Below are 18,925 nucleotides of genomic sequence, written 5' to 3'. Positions count from 1 at the left end.
ACAAATACAAATGCAGTCCATGGACACAGGTATATACGCTTTAAAGCAAAATGTGTACATGAGGCAAAATGGCACGCACACCTCATATGGAGGAATGATTACAAGTGCTTTCATTTTTCATTTACACACATAAAAACACAGAGAGGCATTCAACAGACACAAACAGAAAGCCGACACACTGTGTGCACAAGAACACCTCACACATAACTACACACATTCACACATTTCTGATAACGCTTGGCGCAAAAAAAAAAAAAAAAAAAATCCAATGGAACCAATTACAGCTCCATTTGCCAGTCAAATCAACCCTGAATTTTAACCCTTTCCTAACAGACTGCAAGTAGAACAAAGTCTGAACTTTCTCTGATAAAAATTAATCCTGCTTGAGCTTTTAAAGTACATTTTATCTATTTATACTGATGATACCTTTCATATCGTTTCCAGAGAGACACGGAGAAGCCTGAAAGGAGCTCTGGCCTCTGTGGGTGTCAGAAATATGAGCACAATGTTTGAATGACACCACAAGGCTGTACCATACTAACAGCAGCTCAATATATTCAGACTGGTTGCCAGGAAATCACTGAAGTCATGTTTGGATGCGTGATCACACAGGACAAGAAACACTCAGGAGTTTAACTCCAAAAATACTGTACATCCTATATAATATACTGCAGATATGTTTTAAATTACTCAACTTCAACTTCAACTTTTTTCTTGTATAGCGCCAAATCACAACAAACAGTTGCCCCAAGGCGCTCCACATTGCAAGGCAAGGCCATACAATAATTATGAAACACAGTCTACGTCTAAAGCAACATAACCAAGGGATGGTCCAGGGTCACCCGATCCAGCCCTAACTATAAGCCTTAGCGAAAAGGAAAGTTTTAAGCCTAATCTTAAAAGTAGAGAGGGTATCTGTCTCCCTGATCTGAATTGGGAGCTGGTTCCACAGGAGAGGAGCCTGAAAGCTGAAGGCTCTGCCTCCCATTCTACTCTTACAAACCCTAGGAACTACAAGTAAGCCCGCAGTCTGAGAGCGAAGCGCTCTAATGGGGTAATATGGTACTATGAGGTCCCTAAGATAAGATGGGACCTGATTATTCAAAACCTTATAAGTAAGAAGAAGAATTTTAAATTCTATTCTAGCATTAACAGGAAGCCAATGAAGGGAGGCCAACACGGGTGAGATATGCTCTCTCCTGCTAGTCCCCGTCAGTACTCTAGCTGCAGCATTCTGAACCAACTGAAGGCTTTTTAGGGAACTTTTAGGACAACCTGATAATAATGAATTACAATAGTCCAGCCTAGAGGAAACAAATGCATGAATTAGTTTTTCAGCATCACTCTGAGACAAGACCTTTCTGATTTTAGAGATATTGCGTAAATGCAAAAAGGCAGTCCTACATATTTGTTTAATATGCGCTTTGAATGACATATCCTGATCAAAAATAACTCCAAGATTTCTCACAGTATTACTAGAGATCAGGGAAATGCCATCCAGAGTAACGATCTGGTTAGACACCATGCTTCTAAGATTTGTGGGGCCAAGTACAATAACTTCAGTTTTATCTGAGTTTAAAAGCAGGAAATTAGAGGTCATCCATGTCTTTATGTCTGTAAGACAATCCTGCAGTTTAGCTAATTGGTGCGTATCCTCTGGCTTCATGGATAGATAAAGCTGGGTATCATCTGCGTAACAATGAAAATTTAAGCAATACCGTCTAATAATACTGCCCAAGGGAAGCATGTATAAAGTGAATAAAATTGGTCCTAGCACAGAACCTTGTGGAACTCCATAATTAACTTTAGTCTGTGAAGAAGATTCCCCATTTACATGAACAAACTGTAATCTATTAGACAAATATGATTCAAACCACCGCAGCGCAATGCCTTTAATACCTATGACATGCTCTAATCTCTGTAATAAAATTTTATGGTCAACAGTATCAAAAGCAGCACTGAGGTCCAACAGAACAAGCACAGAGATAAGTCCACTGTCCGAAGCCATAAGAAGATCATTTGTAACCTTCACTAATGCTGTTTCTGTACTATGATGAATTCTAAAACCTGACTGAAACTCTTCAAATAGACCATTCCTCTGCAGGTGATCAGTTAGCTGTTTTACAACTACCCTCTCAAGAATCTTTGAGAGAAAAGGAAGGTTGGAGATTGGCCTATAATTAGCTAAGATAGCTGGGTCAAGTGATGGCTTTTTAAGTAATGGTTTAATTACTGCCACCTTAAAGGCCTGTGGTACATAACCAACTAACAAAGATAGATTGATCATATTTAAGATTGAAGCATTAAATAATGGTAGGACTTCCTTGAGCAGCCTGGCAGGAATGGGGTCTAATAAGCATGTTGATGGTTTGGATGAAGTAACTAATGAAAATAACTCAGACAGAACAATCAGAGAGAAAGAGTCTAACCAAATACCGGCATCACTGAAAGCAGCCAAAGATAACGATACATCTTTGGGATGGTTATGAGTAATTTTTTCTCTAATAGTCAAAATTTTGTTAGCAAAGAAAGTCATGAAGTCATTACTAGTTAAAGTTAATGGAATACTCAGCTCAATAGAGCTCTGACTCTTTGTCAGCCTGGCTACAGTGCTGAAAAGAAACCTGGGGTTGTTCTTATTTTCTTCAATTAGTGATGAGTAGAAAGATGTCCTAGCTTCACGAAGGGCTTTCTTATAGAGCAACAAACTCTTTTTCCAGGCTAAGTGAAGATCTTCTAAATTAGTGAGACGCCATTTCCTCTCCAACTTACGGGTTATCTGCTTTAAGCTACGAGTTTGTGAGTTATACCACGGAGTCAGACACTTCTGATTTAAAGCTCTCTTTTTCAGAGGAGCTACAGCATCCAAAGTTGTCTTCAATGAGGATGTAAAACTATTGACAAGATACTCTAACTCCCTTACAGAGTTTAGGTAGCTACTCTCCTCTGTGTTGGTATATGACATTAGAGAACATAAAGAAGGAATCATATCCTTAAACCTAGTTACAGCGCTTTCTGAAAGACTTCTAGTGTAATGAAACTTATTCCCCACTGCAGGGTAGTCCATCAGGGTAAATGTAAATGTTATTAAAAAATGATCAGACAAAAGGGAGTTTTCAGGGAATACTGTTAAGTCTTCTATTTCCATACCATAAGTCAGAACAAGATCTAAAATATGATTAAAGTGGTGGGTGGACTCATTTACTTTTTGAGCAAAGCCGATAGAGTCTAATAATAGATTAAATGCAGTGTTGAGGCTGTCATTCTCAGCATCTGTGTGGATGTTAAAATCGCCCACTATAATTATCTTATCTGAGCTAAGCACTAAGTCAGACAAAAGGTCTGAAAATTCACAGAGAAACTCACAGTAACGACCAGGTGGACGATAGATAATAACAAATAAAACTGGTTTTTGGGACTTCCAATTTGGATGGACAAGACTAAGAGACAAGCTTTCAAATGAATTAAAGCTCTGTCTAGGTTTTTGATTAATTAATAAGCTGGAATGGAAGATTGCTGCTAATCCTCCGCCCCGGCCCGTGCTACGAGCATTCTGACAGTTAGTGTGACTCGGGGGTGTTGACTCATTTAAACTAACATATTCATCCTGCTGTAACCAAGTTTCTGTTAGGCAGAATAAATCAATACGTTGATCAATTATTATATCATTTACCAACAGGGACTTAGAAGAAAGAGACCTAATGTTTAATAGACCACATTTAACTGTTTTAGTCTGTGGTGCAATTGAAGGTGCTATATTATTTTTTCTTTTTGAATTTTTATGCTTAAATAGATTTTTGCTAGTTATTGGTGGTCTGGGAGCAGGCACCGTCTCTACGGGGATGGGGTAATAGGGGGATGGCAGGGGGAGAGAAGCTGCAGAGAGGTGTATAAGACCACAGCTCTGCCTCCTGGTCCCAACGCTAGACAGTCACAGTTTGGAGGATCCCAAAAAATTGGCCAGATTTCTAGAAATGAGAGCTGCTCCCTCTAAAGTGGGATGGATGCCGTCTCTCCTAACAAGACCAGGTTTTCCCCAGAAGCTTTGCCAATTATCAATGAAGCCCACCTCATCCTTTGGACACCACTCAGACAGCCAGCAATTCAAGGAGAACATGCGGCTAAACATGTCACTCCCGGTCTGATTGGGGAGGGGCCCAGAGAAAACAACAGAGTCCGACATTGTTTTTGCAAAGTTACACACCGATTCAATGTTAATTTTAGTGACCTCCGATTGGCGTAACCGAGTGTCATTACTGCCGACGTGAATTACAATCTTACCAAATTTACGCTTAGCCTTAGCCAGCAATTTCAAATGTCCTTCGATGTCGCCTGCTCTGGCCCCCGGAAGACAATTGACAATGGTTGCTGGTGTCGCTAACTTCACATTTCTCAAAACAGAGTCGCCAATAACCAGAGTTTGATCCTCGGCGAGTGTATCGTCGAGTGGGGAAAAACGGTTAGAGATGTGAACGGGTTGACGGTGTACACGGGGCTTCTGTTTAGGGCTACGCTTCCTCCTCACAGTCACCCAGTCAGCCTGCCTTCCCGACTGCACGGGGTCTGCCAGGGGGGAACTAACGGCGGCTAAGCTACCTTGGTCCGCACCGACTACAGGGGCCTGGCTAGCTGGCTACTCCTGAAAACTGTCACTGTTGCTGCAATCACTCATCACCTGGTATGAATACAGAGAGGCAGCCACTTAAGAACATCCTTTCAAATGCAATAAGGTAACAGAATGTACAGTGCATATTTGCAGATTTGTCCTAATTGAGGCACTCCTCCAATCCTGCAGGTGGTGCTAGTTTGAAGTGCATTAAACCATTGCCAATGTAGTGTCAATGTTCTAGCCTCTCTTTCTAACACAACCCTCCAACAAGAGTGCTCAGATTCAAGCTCCAGTGTGAGGAGGCAATATCTAAGTGGACTTTTGATCATGTTTCTATCAACAGATCAGCGATGCAAAGTTACAGAGATTTAATTCGACCACATCCTCAAACTACAGCACCGCGCTCGTGCAGCACAAACCTCCACCAACGCTAGTTTCCAATTACACAAATTTTTACCTTGGAAAATATTTTCATGGTCAAAGTCCTGTTAGAAGTGGCTTTTCAAAAGCTAAAATAGATGTGATCAAATATCAGGAGTATGTATTTAGTTCATGTATTTGAATCAAAGTTTTTTTGTGTGATGTTGTCAGGCGGGGTGGGGGTTCCAACTTTTCCAGTTTCTGAAATCTTTTTTCAGATCATTTTTACAGAACATTGATCATCTTTGCTATGCACAATTTGTCATTGCTTTTTGGCACTTGGTTTCTGACTGATAACTGGATAATAGACAAAAAACATAAAATTGACATAAAATTGGAACCTCCATCCAATTTTGGTGGCTGAAGGCCTTTTGATTGAGTTATACTCCAAAATGTACACCAAATGGGCTTTTCAATATTAAATTCAAATGTCCACAAAATCCACAATCCGGATCAAATATGGATCAAACTTTGTCAGACAATAGTGAGTGGCAGTCTGCACCTCAAAAATATGAGCGTGATTGGAGCAGGTTTGTTTAAGATATAATGCAAAATATACATTAAATGCGGTTTTCAATGTTAAATTTAAATGGACACAAAATCTGTAATCTGGATCAGATCTGGATCAAACTTTGTCAGTCAATAAAGGATACCATCCTACACAAAGCTGTCAAATATGAAAGAATTTTGATCTGTTTTGACAGTTATGAATTTTTAAAAAATTGTTCAATGTTAAAGATAGGGATTTATTTCAGTTTTCCGAGATTTTTCATGACTTTAACCTTTGACCGATGACTTTGACAACTGAATTACTTCTTGCCTATCAAAATATGAATCTTCAATAAAAATTTAATAACAATATATGAAAAATTGTTGGCTCCAGGCTGTTCAAATCAGACAAAGAAACGGGGCAAAAACATAACATAATTACAAATTCTCATCTGTAAAATGGATCACTCCTCCAGATGATCTCTAATTCACAGCCAATCCTAGAGGCCTGAGAAGGTCACATGCTCAGATTACTGTACCTTCTCTAGAAGACTGACCACACTCAGTTTGTGTGAGATTTTACTGCAGAAAGTTAATCATCAGAACATGGGAAGAAATTATTATAATCTCAACAAAAAAGAAAGAAGAGCCTTTTCAACTGCTGCAAAACACTTAAATTTTTTATTCAGTCTTTCACAAAAGGAAACAGACGTGGGTAAAACTCATGCAGTGGAATTATTTTTCCATGCAGCTGTATCGACATAACTGTGGACTCATCCTGAAACGTCAGGGCTTTACTGACTGATATCCATGGTTTAACAAGAAAGACGGCATCCAGCTGAGTTGGTTGAAAGCTACAAAAATGAGCTCTAATGAATGTTTGGGCCAGATGTGCACAGTGTGGAGCAACAGCTGTTTTTGTCAGAACATGTCTGATTGTTTGTTTGTGTGTTTGAAAAAAGTGACTGTGTATTCATCTTACCATTTCAAAATCATGATGAATCCCTCTACGTTAGATATAAAAGTGAAGATCAGTGATGGATGTGAATGGTGAATAATTAGGAAGGAAGTAGGATGCAGACTTTATTTTGGGTCATTTTATTTAAATCTATCAAAAGTTTGGTACTATATACTGACTGACATCATTTCACTTCATATAGGAAATTACATATTTGGTAAACCCATTTATAGCACTAAAACAGTTCATTCACCTGAATAAATGGGTATTTCCAACAAAGATTTGAATCATTTTCTAAAAATGCAGTTCAGAGTTTCAGCTTTAGAGCAAAATTATTTCAGTATACAGTGTTGTCGACAAATATATATCACATTTTGACATGTAATACATGGGCATTATACTAAAAGAAAGTACCTTTAGAGAGATATTACTTAAAACATGGTAGAACTGACAAAATACCCTTGAACCCCAGAAAGTTAACTCAAACAATGAGCACTGTTTGACTTAGAGCCAGTGGCGTAGGGATAGACAGTGCTGTATGTGCCATCGCACTGGGGCCCGGGACATACAGGGGCCTGTGAATTTGTCCAGACTAATTTATATGATCACAGTGAATCACACTTTTTAGATTATCTTTAGAGCCATCATGACAGTATGGACTTCCTTAAGATTGTGGGAAGGGGAAGACTGCATCAGAAATTGGCATAATTATCTTGCCGTGTGAACCAGGCATTACAAGGCAACACCTCAGCAATATGAAGTCTACCCCAAAAAATGTGGAATTATAGTATTTATTTCAAACTATTATCATGCTCACACAGATGATAACTAACTTCCCTGGAAAGATGATAATGCATGAATAAAGTGGAAACTATGATGACAAATAATACAATCCAGCAGGCCCAAAATACAGGAATGGATTAATATTAAATGAAATGAAGTTCACCACATAAAACATTAAAATATTTTGTTCTTTGTGTCTGCAAAGAAACACAAGTCAAAATAAATGTAAGAATCAATGTGTTTCCATCTACTCCATATTGTTATTCTCTTGATGCTTTTATTTTGGCAGCATGGTGGCTTAGTGGTTAGCAGTGTTGCCTCACAGCAAAAAGGTCATGGGTTCAATTGCCACCTGTGCCCTTTCTGTACGGAGTTTGCATGTTCTCCCCATGTTAGTGTGGGGATGCTCCGGGTTCCTCACACATTTAAAGACATGCAGGTTAGGGGAACTGGAAACTTTATAATTGTCCAAATCTCCATTACAAAAGAGGTCTTGATCTCAATGGGACTAACCTGGTAAAATAAAGATTAAATTTCCACGGTCCTGCCCCTTGTGCTTTATGCCCTGCGCACACGTTTACTTCTCAGTTATTTTAATTGTACACTATTTAAGCACCACAAACCTTTCACTCCAGCACTTTTGTGTGTATACCAGGTTTCTCGTGTTCATTTATCAGTGCTTTGATATCAAGTTATCAACCTCCATTCCTTCTTGTCCCTTCTGAGTTTAGCCTGCCGTCTATTGGATTTCCTACATGGTATGTTTTATTACTGTTTACTGACCCCCTGCTGACAAGCACTCAACACACAGACCTACAGGGCAGGTCTGGGAGAATGTGCCTGTGCCACACATTGCAGCGTCCACCAAACTACAGAGCCATCCTGGATCGTGAGGGCAACCACCCCAGGCAGACAACCAGTCCACCCCCACCTCTCAAAAGTAGCCATCTATCTGCTTCAGCTAGATGAAACACAGGCTGACCTACAACTTAAGTTAAACTGAGGGAAAATGAATGGATGAAGAGGTAACTACAATGGAATGTGATCAAACATCTAGTAAAACAATAAGTCATGTTTAGGGACTAACAGCTGGTTATACAGATGGAAAGCTTATATTTTTGAAAACATGGTCAACAATAATATTTAACCTGGGAAGTATTATAAATTGTTTAAAACATGCAAAGTCTCTGTGCTGATTTTATATTATCACACAATAAATTTAAACCTACTGCATCTACAAAAGGTTGTGACTTCAATAAAAATACAATGACACAATGTGGAAAAACAGCATTAGAAAGTGCTCTGGTTGTGCTAAAGAAAGCAACGGGTGGAAGCAGACTTTCACATACAGTACAATACATGCATTCTAAATATATGGAGGCAAACATGTGCACTCAAACATAGCCACAAACACACAAACACTTTAAAAAGTGGGCAAACACAACACATACACACACGTGTGTATGCACACGTACACAGACAACTGTTCTTTGCAAGCTCACACCTCTCCCCAGATCACATTTCACAGCAACACGAGAAATAAAGTTCCACTGCAGAAAGGGGCTGAGGGAGAAAGAAGTAGAAAGAAAAAAAAAACAGAGAGAAAACCTTATGAAAGAGAAAGAAAGAAAGAGAGAGAGAGAGAGATGGAGGCTATCGATCGGTGGAGCTGGCTCTATCTGAGATTGAACTTTTATCACAAACGCCGAACATCGCAGCAGGAAGCTCTCTGATTCGCCTCTAAAGGAAAGAACAGAGGAATGTTCACGCTCTGTTCTTCCTTCACATCTCTCATTCATTTTCATTTCTTCTTCCACCCTCAGTTGTGCCTTTTTTAAAAAAAATTATTTCTCCCATTTTACTCTCCTTTTTTCTCGGCTCTTACATCTTTCACTTTCTCCCTTTGTTTTTTTCCCCACTTCTGACTTTCTGTCTCCTATTCCAGCAGCTGCCTTATTAGCATTCTCTCTGTACATATAATTGATTCCTCATGCCTTCCTCTTGTGAAAGTGTCATTCATAATTCTGAGTGATAGCTGGCAGCGTGGTTATAGCTGCAGTTGGCTGACTTGAAGTTAAAGTGACCACTAATCCATTTGTAGTAGATACAAAGAGAATAACAACCACATCTGAAGATAACAACCGGACCAGGTCCCTGAGGAACTAATGGCTTCAACCAGACTGCACTGAAGCTAGAGCACTCCTCTCTCTCTTTCTCTGTCTCTCTCTCTCTCTCACACATTCTCTCTCTGCCATTTGGTCTCCATATTTAACCTTTATTTTACTGTGGCAACAGCAAATTCTCTCTTGTTGATGAACAGGTAATGGACCTTCAGGAGGTATTAAAGAGAAAGAACTTCTGGTTTCTATCTTTTTTCGGCGACATAATGCGAACAAATGAATTTTAATTTAATTAACTGTTTTGTGTAAGTGTGTGCTCAGATTGATCAGGCATGTTCTATTGAAGAAATGCACGCCTGGCAAGTCTTGGCAAGTATGTTTTCTGTGATAACACTTGCTGAAGATAACGTGGAAGAATTTCACAAGGTTTCACAAGTATCTTCACAATGAGCCCCAGTTACATTGATGGTCTGGATAACAATGTAAGATGATGTTTATCTAAATTTGAGGTTTAATGCTGGACACCTGTCATAACCACACAAGCATCAAGCAGATTTTGAGTGGGCGAACAAAAATATGTTCAAAACTATGAGAAAATATACTGCTAATGTGTCCTGGTCAGTAGGTCTGTCAGGTTTTCAAACAAATTTATTTTTCCGGCACATGAGCCAATCGAAGCCTGTGCATATGTGACACAAATGAATGATAATGCCTTTTTTCACCCACTGTCCTTTTATGTGACTGATCAAAATATATCCTAACACATAAAAATCACAAGTATAGTACGGAAAGGCTATTATGAAATGCTTTGTTTTTGACTTCAATGCCTGCTGTCAAGTCTCTGCTTGTTGACTGCGACCTTCAACATTTCACATTAACATTCATTTCAGAACACTCTGTGATATAATGAGGCACCATTTAGCACAGCATGTGATGTTTCCTTTTGATATATACTCTGAATTGCTGCAGTTTCGAAACATTCTGGAATATGTGTTTTTAGTTTTGCATCACTAATTTGCAGTACCAACAAAAGGTTTTGGTATTATCCGAAGTCAGACACTCTATCCATTCTTTAATTCTCATTTTCTGTTGTACGAGGGCTGTCAATAAAGTATAGGTCCTTTTTATTTTTTTCAAAAACTATATGGATTTCATTCATATGTTTTTACGTCAGACATGCTTGAACCCTCGTGCGCATGCGTGAGTTTTTCCACGCCTGTCGGTGACGTCATTCGCCTGTGAGCACTCCTTGTGGGAGGAGTCGTCCAGCCCCTCGTCGGAATTCCTTTGTCTGAAAAGTTGCTGAGAGACTGGCGCTTTGTTTGATCAAAATTTTTTCTAACCCTGTGAGACACATCGAAGTGGACACGGTTCAAAAAATTAAGCTGGTTTTCGGTGAAAATTTTAACAGCTGATGTGAGATTTTGAGGTGATACTGTCGCTTTAAGGACTTCCCACGGAGCGAGATGTCGCGCAGCGGTCCCAGGCGCCGTCGTCAGCCTGTTTCAAGCTGAAAACCTCCACATTTCAGGCTCTATTGATTCAGGACGTCGTGAGAGAACAGAGAAGTTTCAGAAGAAGTCAGTTTCAGCATTTTATCCGGATATTCCACTGTTAAAGGAGATTTTTTTAATGAAAGACGTGCGGACAGGTCCGCGCGTCGGGACGCAGCCGGCGCGGTGCGGTGGCACAGGAAAAACACCTCCGTGTTGATAACCATTTGTAAAATCCAGGCGGCTTTTGATGGCTTTCAGTGGAGTGAGTATATGAGAAATTGTTTAACAGCTGGACATGTTCCAACTTGTCCTTAAGGCTTCCAACAGAGGTGTTTTTCCTGTGGCGGAGCTTCGCGGCGGCTGCGAGCCGACGCTGCAATCCACCCGCACGTCTTTCATTAAAAAAATCTCCTTGCGCACGAGGGTTCAAGCATGTCTGACGTAAAAACATATGAATGAAATCCATATAGTTTTTGAAAAAAATAAAAAGGACCTATACTTTATTGACAGACCTCGTATATTTGGTCCCCTATTTAGGGGGCATCATGCTTCTCCTGGTAGGTTGCTAGCATAACCTGTTTGCTGACACTCATGTCAAGGTGTGCAGCGGTCAGTATTGCACACCGACAAGTCCACAACATGCCCACTGTTCAGCTGGTCGCAGATAAACTACATGCAAGTTCAACCATGGCTGTTCATAAACTTCCATAATTCATTCACCATCCACCATCCATCCGGCAGGTGGCATCATAGTAACCCAATTTATTCTCATTATGTGCCATTTTAATTTGGCAACTAATGGACAACAACAACAAGATGATGGCACTGATGACCCATTATTTTTTCCTTCTATTGACAATGAAAAGTCTCTGAGATGGTTAGATCACAGGGTAGCGAGTGAAGTCACCCAACTGCGAACTCATCCCAGGTAAAGTCACCCCAGTCCAGGTGAAGTCACCCCACTGCAAGCTTGTCCAAGGTAAAGTCATCCCAGTCCAGGTGAAGTCACCCCACTATTTTCAATGAAGTCACCCCCCATGCATATTTTTAAAATAATTAAATGGTAAATGGATTGCATTTATATAGCGCTTTTCCATTTGCATCAGACGCTCAAAGATGCTTACAATTATGCCTCACGTTCACCCCGATGTCTGGGTGCTGCTCACTACACACTGGGAGCAACAGGGGATTAAAGGCCTTGCCCAAGGGCCCTTAGTGATTTTCCAGTCAGGCGGGGATTTAAACCCATGATCTTCTGGACTCAAGCCCAACACCTTAACCACTAGACCATCACCTCCCATCACTAGACCAATTAAGAATGACTAGTTTAAAGTTAGGGACCTGCCAGTGTGACATATAGAACTGGGCAGTGCTCCCTGCTTCTCCCATCAATGGGCTTTTTAGCTTACAATTACATTCCAATACCTTAAAAAATCATCTCACTAACAAAACTTAAATAAGAACAGTGTATTATGCCACTGGTGTGTATAACTAAGTTATTACATAAAGATATCAGAATTTAAATATTGTGATACTAGAATCGGGTGATTTCAACTAGAGTGGGGTGACTTTACCTGGGGCGAGTTTGCAGTGGGGTGACTTCACTATGAATCGGTCACAGCAGGGCCGCTGACAGTGGTACCAGGCATAACAGCCTCATGGAATTGCCCACAACTCACTCATCCATGCATCAAAATTTTTGCTGTAGTAGACCTGCACTGTTAGCAGTGCAGGGAATTTGGATTTGTGTTTTGGTCAGAAGGATGACTGTTATCACTATTAAACAACTACTACTACCACTCAGTTGTGTGTTAAACACATATGTAGGGACACTTGAAAATTACTTTAAAATGCACATTTGCATATATAATATGCAAATAATTACTCATCCATCAAAAAAGAAACCTCTGGAGCCACCACGATTGATTTCTCTTTGGAAAAGTGACAGATCATCCTTTTTGAAGATTGTTTGAAGTGCAACAGATGTCACAACTTTTCCGCATGATGAAAACCCAAATTAGAGGGTGTAAGAGCAAACTGTCGGGAATGAAAGCACAGCACGAAACCTGCAGATTTCACATTTCTGCCAGGATGCAGACTGAAATCCTCAGGTGACCACGGTCATCAATACTGTGCAGAGTACGGAACCTCTTAACTGAGACCCCCACCCCCCACCACTACCCTTTCCCCATGTACGGTTCCAGTTATTAAGCAAAACAGAGACAAAACATGACAGGGAAATAGAAAGAGAATATCTGATAGCAAGAGAAACTGAGGAAAAATGGAAGATCTAAGAGGAGAGAGAAAGTGGCAGAGACAGAGGTGACATGAAGAGATAAAGATACAGCCACAGACAGGAAAAGAGATTCAGGAGTGGGGGGGGGGGCTTACCGGATGCCTGCCCTGAGGGTACATGATCCCAGGAGAGGAGAGGCTGCCAGTCCGTTTGATGGCCAGGTTACTCCCCTGGCCCTCCACTCTTCTGCCCTCCACCGGTTACACACTGATTCCAGTCCCTGCTCCTGAGCTGGCTTGAAGATAAGTAGTTTTGGTTTTTTTTTACTGCCCCGGAGTTGTGCTTTCTCTCCTTTTCTTGCTTGGTCTCTCTGTCTCTTCTGAGGCAAACTGCTGCTGACAGAAAACTGAAAAGCGTTCACTCCGACTGTTCATTTATCCAACAATGTCATGACAGAACACAGCGTTTGACTACGCCTCCTTTTCCTGTGTTCTTCAAAGTCTCAGGATCTCTGTTCCCCTCCGCCTCTTCGTCTCAGTGTCTCTCTCTTCTCCCTGTTACTTACCCAATGATCAGGCAAGGTCCACACATAGTGACATAGGAGAGGATCTCATCTGGGGGAGACTCTCGCCTTCTTCACCTCCGCCTCCTCCTCGTGCCTCTTCGCCTGGCTGTCCACTGGTGAAATATACAAACATAAACACACAGCTCTGTCCAATTAAACACAGTCCACCTCTCTTCTTCTCTGCCTGCCTCTCTTCACCTCCTCTATGACACACTGAAGCCTCTGCCTTGACTGCTGCTGCAGAAAAGAAGGATAAGGAGGAGGGAGGGAGGGAAGAAGAGAGAGCTTTGGTTTTAATTTAAATGTGGAAAAAAAACAACAGAGGAAAGCAGGAAAGAACAGCAGGTCAGTGAAGGATCCAGCGGGCTTTTCAGCAGCAAGCCCTAGACTGTAATATATTGTGCCTGTTGGCTTCAACACAAACAGGACAGGCTGCTAAAGCTCCTCTTAAGGTGGAACTGAGCAGATAGAAACAGCCAGAGAGAGAGGGGAGAGAGAGAGAGAGAGAGAGAGAGAGAGAGAGAGAGAGAGAGAGAGAGAGAGAGAGAGAGAGAGAGAGAGAGAGAGAGAGAGAGAGAGAGAGAGAGGGAAAAAGAGGGAGATCCATTTTCAATTGTGGTCAGACACACAAAGCATGCTCACTCAGATATGCCGCCTGACTTTACATACACACACGACATAAATCCATAAACATATCCATGACTCTTTACGCCTAAAACGTGCAGGGGGACACGTGCATGCAGCTGCAAGTTCATCGCCTACTTTGGTATATTAAAATGCATCTCATTTGGCTGCAGAGCAACCTGATCAGGCCCAATCGCATGAAAATCCAGGTGTAAAACACACGGGTGATGGGATTGCTCAAACCTCTTCAGGAAGTCGTCTGAGACGTGCTGCGTTGTGTGTTAATTTCTCCATCATTTCAAATGAGCTCTGAGCTCCTACCAAACACATGTCTAAAATTTACTCGTCATCCGTTCCAATTAATTTAAATAGTTCTCGCACCTGGCCGAGATTGGTACAGAGTTCTACCGAATGATGGCACAAATCAGGAAGGGTCCATTAAACTCATACCAGGAGATTGGCTGGACTCCCAGTCACCCTGGGCCAACTAGGACTGTGCAGGCTTGGTGCAACTTGGCATCCAATTTTCATGCTGAGCACAGAAAGAATGACCGCTATCAAAAATTGAATACTAGTTGATCTGGAGTGTACAGACTCCCCGAGCTGCACTTGGCCAGTGCTCAGGTCATCCGGAGCTGAGCACGATTGGTAAAGGGAGCTGGGAAGATGACTGAGCACAGGTAAAAATTGGCTGGTCCTGTCTTTTGCAGAAAGCTGTGCCTGCTCAGCAGGACTTGGTGGCAAATGCAAGCAAACACGTGCTGCTTGGGAAAAATCAGTCGAGGTGTATCAGGTTTTAACTCAGTATATTATGCTATGAAATGGCTCCAAACTTGGGCAGGTGCAAGACTCCCTTGAGTTTTATTAGACACCAAATTGGCAAGCTAATACGGGTCATCAAGTGCCTTATAAACACTTATCCAAATTTATACACAAAAATACAACTTATACAACAAAATGATGCATGCTAAAAACATTTCTCTGAGAAACACTCTGTTTGTGTGCCTGTTACTTTAAATGAAAAGAAACTGCTGCTTGCCACACCCTACTGCACTTTAGATTCACACAAAGTAAGCACACTTTACTTTTTAAGCTTTTCTCCATAATTTTCAAAAGGTGAAAAAAAAATTCTACACTACATGACCCCTTTAATAGCCACTGATCTAGGTGGCACAATAGCACCACAACAAAAGCGTTCAAGAAAAATTAAGTTATTCCTTTCTTGCATGAATGGAGGAATTTTCCACAGAGACAGATGGATAAGTAATCAAAGGAAGAACCGGAATAAATGAGCTGAGAAACATAATTGCAGATGCTTCCATAGCAGTGTATGGTACAATTAAGTAATTAACATCCCATCAGTCTCTGGTTTGGGTTGAGTCATCTCCTTAATCTCAATCATTACGAATTTATTCTGAGTGAACACCTTTGTGCTGTGGTACACGTTTTTATTCTGATCTGTTCCAGGGCGACAATGTCCCCATCTACAGAGTGTACGAGCTCACTGAATGCTTTGATAAGGAGTTATTTAAATCATCCAACCATCACATTCATTAGATCTCTACCCAGCTGAACACCAATGGACACGTTTGGATGCTGCTCTCTGTCATTACCAAAACAACAAATGAGGGGCTATCTTTTGGGAGGATTGGAAGGATTTTAGGGGCTGGTAGAATCTACGCCAAGAAGAACTGAAGCTCCTCAAACAATTTACGTCCGATTCTCCTTTAATTTGACTCTCATATGTAACATGGAGTTGTTTATGTATGAAAAGGTCACAGCACATCTGACTCACTGTGTGACCTTCCAGAGTCAGTCACATGATCAAAAACCTCAACATAATCACATGACACAGATGATATGATTATCAAAAGATTGACAGCGCAGCGACAGTGTTAATCAGGTAACAACATTTGCATTTCAGGTGCAGAATCATTAACTAATGCTTAAATTGGAATGTAGTTTGTATCATAATTATCAAGTTGTGAGACAGTTATATAGTGCTGTGAAAAAGATTGTGATCCCTTGAGCTTTTGCACATTGAATTTTTATGAATCAAACTTAAAAAAAAGAATTCATGCTTCTTTACATTAAAATTTCAAAAATTTTTAAAAATCAAAGCTAAAAGAGTGAGAAGCATAACATTACCCACTCCTTGTATGACAACTAAATAATAAAGGATTATTAACCGAGTGTGAGGTCTGTACGGGGAAATATCAGACCGAGGTGTTAGTACGGACCGAGTGCCAGCAAGGCCCGTGCGACAAACACCAAGGTCTGATATCCACGTACATACCAAGCAAGCAAGGTTAATAATTTGGTTATTATATGGCTATTGTCAGGCATGGGCCGATGCGGGGCGCAAACAGGATTGGACACAAATGCAAGACTCACACTGCAGGCTTAGGAGTAAAATCTGAAAAAACAAGCAAAGGTTCGGTACACGGGTGGTCAATCACCCAAGCACACAAAACTGGAAGGAGTAGGCAGGGATGTTGTCAAAAACAAGCAGGTTTCTCTAATACAGCAATGCAGGATACAGAGGCTGAGACTAATGCAAGGTCAAAAACAAGGCAAGGTCGATACACGAACAGACAAAAGAGCAAGACTCATGGAGGGCTGATAAGTGAATGTTGAAATTCAACAACTGGCAGTGAGGTGGCAAACACAACGGACTTAAATAGAACCAGTGGTAACTAGAGAACAAGACACAGGTGCTGGAGAACAATCTGCAACGGGGGTGTGGCAATCTGCAACGGGGGTGTGGCAAACACAAGAGAAAAGACACACCCACACCAAACCCTGAACACCAGACAAGAGAGTGCAGTAAGACAAAAGCAAAGTGAACAGGGCCAAACTCAAAGGTCATCACCGTAATCTAAACAAAATGTCAAAAACCACTAATGAACAAAACCCAAGTTCAAATAAATAAGAAAATAAAGAAGTCCTAACATGAAAAAACAAAGAATTAACAAGAAAACAAATGGAAGATCTGAAAAGACATCAACAACAGAAATAAAGACTCATATTAAACTGGAATGGACCTCACGAGAGGCAACAGTAAAATAAACTAATAATTCAACATATGATTAACAACAAAACAAACAATTCCAGAAATGAATACACAATGGGAAGAACAAAAGCTGGGCACAAACTAGACTCATGACTAAAGAATGATGAACCGCAAATATGTGATAAATAGAAAACAAGACCAGTGACCTCAGTATAACAAACAGCAAATTAAAGACAGAGGATCGAAGACAGATACACACAAGAGTCCAGATCATAACAAGAGCCCAGAATGGGCTGAATCATGACAACTACTATATACACTCAACAAAAATATAAACGCAACACTTTTGGTTTTGCTCCCATTTTGTATGAGATGAACTCAAAGATCTAAAATTTTTTCCACATACACAATATCACCATTTCCCTCAAATATTGTTCACAAACCAGTCTAAATCTGTGATAGTGAGCACTTCTCCTTTGCTGAGATAATCCATCCCACCTCACAGGTGTGCCATATCAAGATCAATCAATCAATCAATCAATTTTTTTATATAGTGCCAAATCACAACAAACAGTTGCCCCAAGGTGCTTTATATTGTAAGGCAAGGCCATACAATAATTATGTAAAACCCCAACGGTCAAAACGACCCCCTGTGAGCAAGCACTTGGCTACAGTGGGAAGGAAAAACTCCCTTTTAACAGGAAGAAACCTCCAGCAGAACCAGGCTCAGGGAGGGGCAGTCTTCTGCTGGGACTGGTTGGGGCTGAGGGAGAGAACCAGGAAAAAGACATGCTGTGGAGGGGAGCAGAGATCGATCACTAATGATTAAATGCAGAGTGGTGCATACAGAGCAAAAAGAGAAAGAAACAATGCATCATGGGAACCCCCCAGCAGTCTACGTCTATAGCAGCATAACTAAGGGATGGTTCAGGGTCACCTGATCCAGCCAGTGAGATATGCTCTCTCCTTCTAGTCCCCGTCAGTACTCTAGCTGCAGCATTTTGAATTAACTGAAGGCTTTTTAGGGAACTTTTAGGACAACCTGATAATAATGAATTACAATAGTCCAGCCTAGAGGAAATAAATGCATGAATTAGTTTTTCAGCATCACTCTGAGACAAGACCTTTCTGATTTTAGAGATATTGCGTAAAAGCAAAAAAGCAGTCCTACATATTTGTTTAATATGCGCTTTGAAAGTGGCCTTTTATTGTGGGCAGTCTAAGGCACACCTGTGCACTAATCATGGTGTCTAATCAGCATCTTGATATGGCACACCTGTGAGGTGGGATGGATTATCTCAGCAAAGGAGAAGTGCTCACTATCACAGATTTAGACTGGTTTGTGAACAATATTTGAGGGAAATGGTGACATTGTGTATATGGAAAAAGTTTTAGATCTTTGAGTTCATCTCATACAAAATGGGGGCAAAACCAAAAGTGTTGCATTTATATTTTTGTTGAGTATATATATATATATATATATATATATCAGATGCTGTTTAGATATTTGTACGTTCAGGTCAGACTTGGTTTTTCTAATCGTGTTTTTGGTTTCCCGGTTTGTAACGAAAATACGCGTTGTGGACTGACTGTCACGGAAACAGGTCTGCAA

The 18,925-nt window shown here is 40.8% G+C and overlaps 1 protein-coding gene across 2 annotated transcripts in view; it reads right to left on the bottom strand.

Moving 5' to 3' along the window:
- Positions 1 to 13,586, bottom strand: part of tle2b (TLE family member 2, transcriptional corepressor b) — a 270,457-nt gene extending 256,871 nt beyond the window's left edge. For both annotated transcript variants that reach the window (XM_034179780.1, XM_034179781.1), the window contains exon 1: positions 13,267 to 13,586. In XM_034179780.1, coding sequence (XP_034035671.1) covers positions 13,267 to 13,290 — 24 coding nt within the window. In that variant the 5' untranslated portion in view covers positions 13,291 to 13,586. The remainder of the gene's footprint in view (positions 1 to 13,266) is intronic.
- Positions 13,587 to 18,925: the final 5,339 nt, after the last annotated feature.

Source organism: Thalassophryne amazonica, chromosome 10, assembly GCF_902500255.1.
Source record: "Thalassophryne amazonica chromosome 10, fThaAma1.1, whole genome shotgun sequence".
Classification (NCBI taxonomy): domain Eukaryota; kingdom Metazoa; phylum Chordata; class Actinopteri; order Batrachoidiformes; family Batrachoididae; genus Thalassophryne; species Thalassophryne amazonica.
The sequence above is the reverse complement of the archived record's forward strand: the minus strand, read 5'-3'. Positions and strand labels throughout refer to the sequence as shown.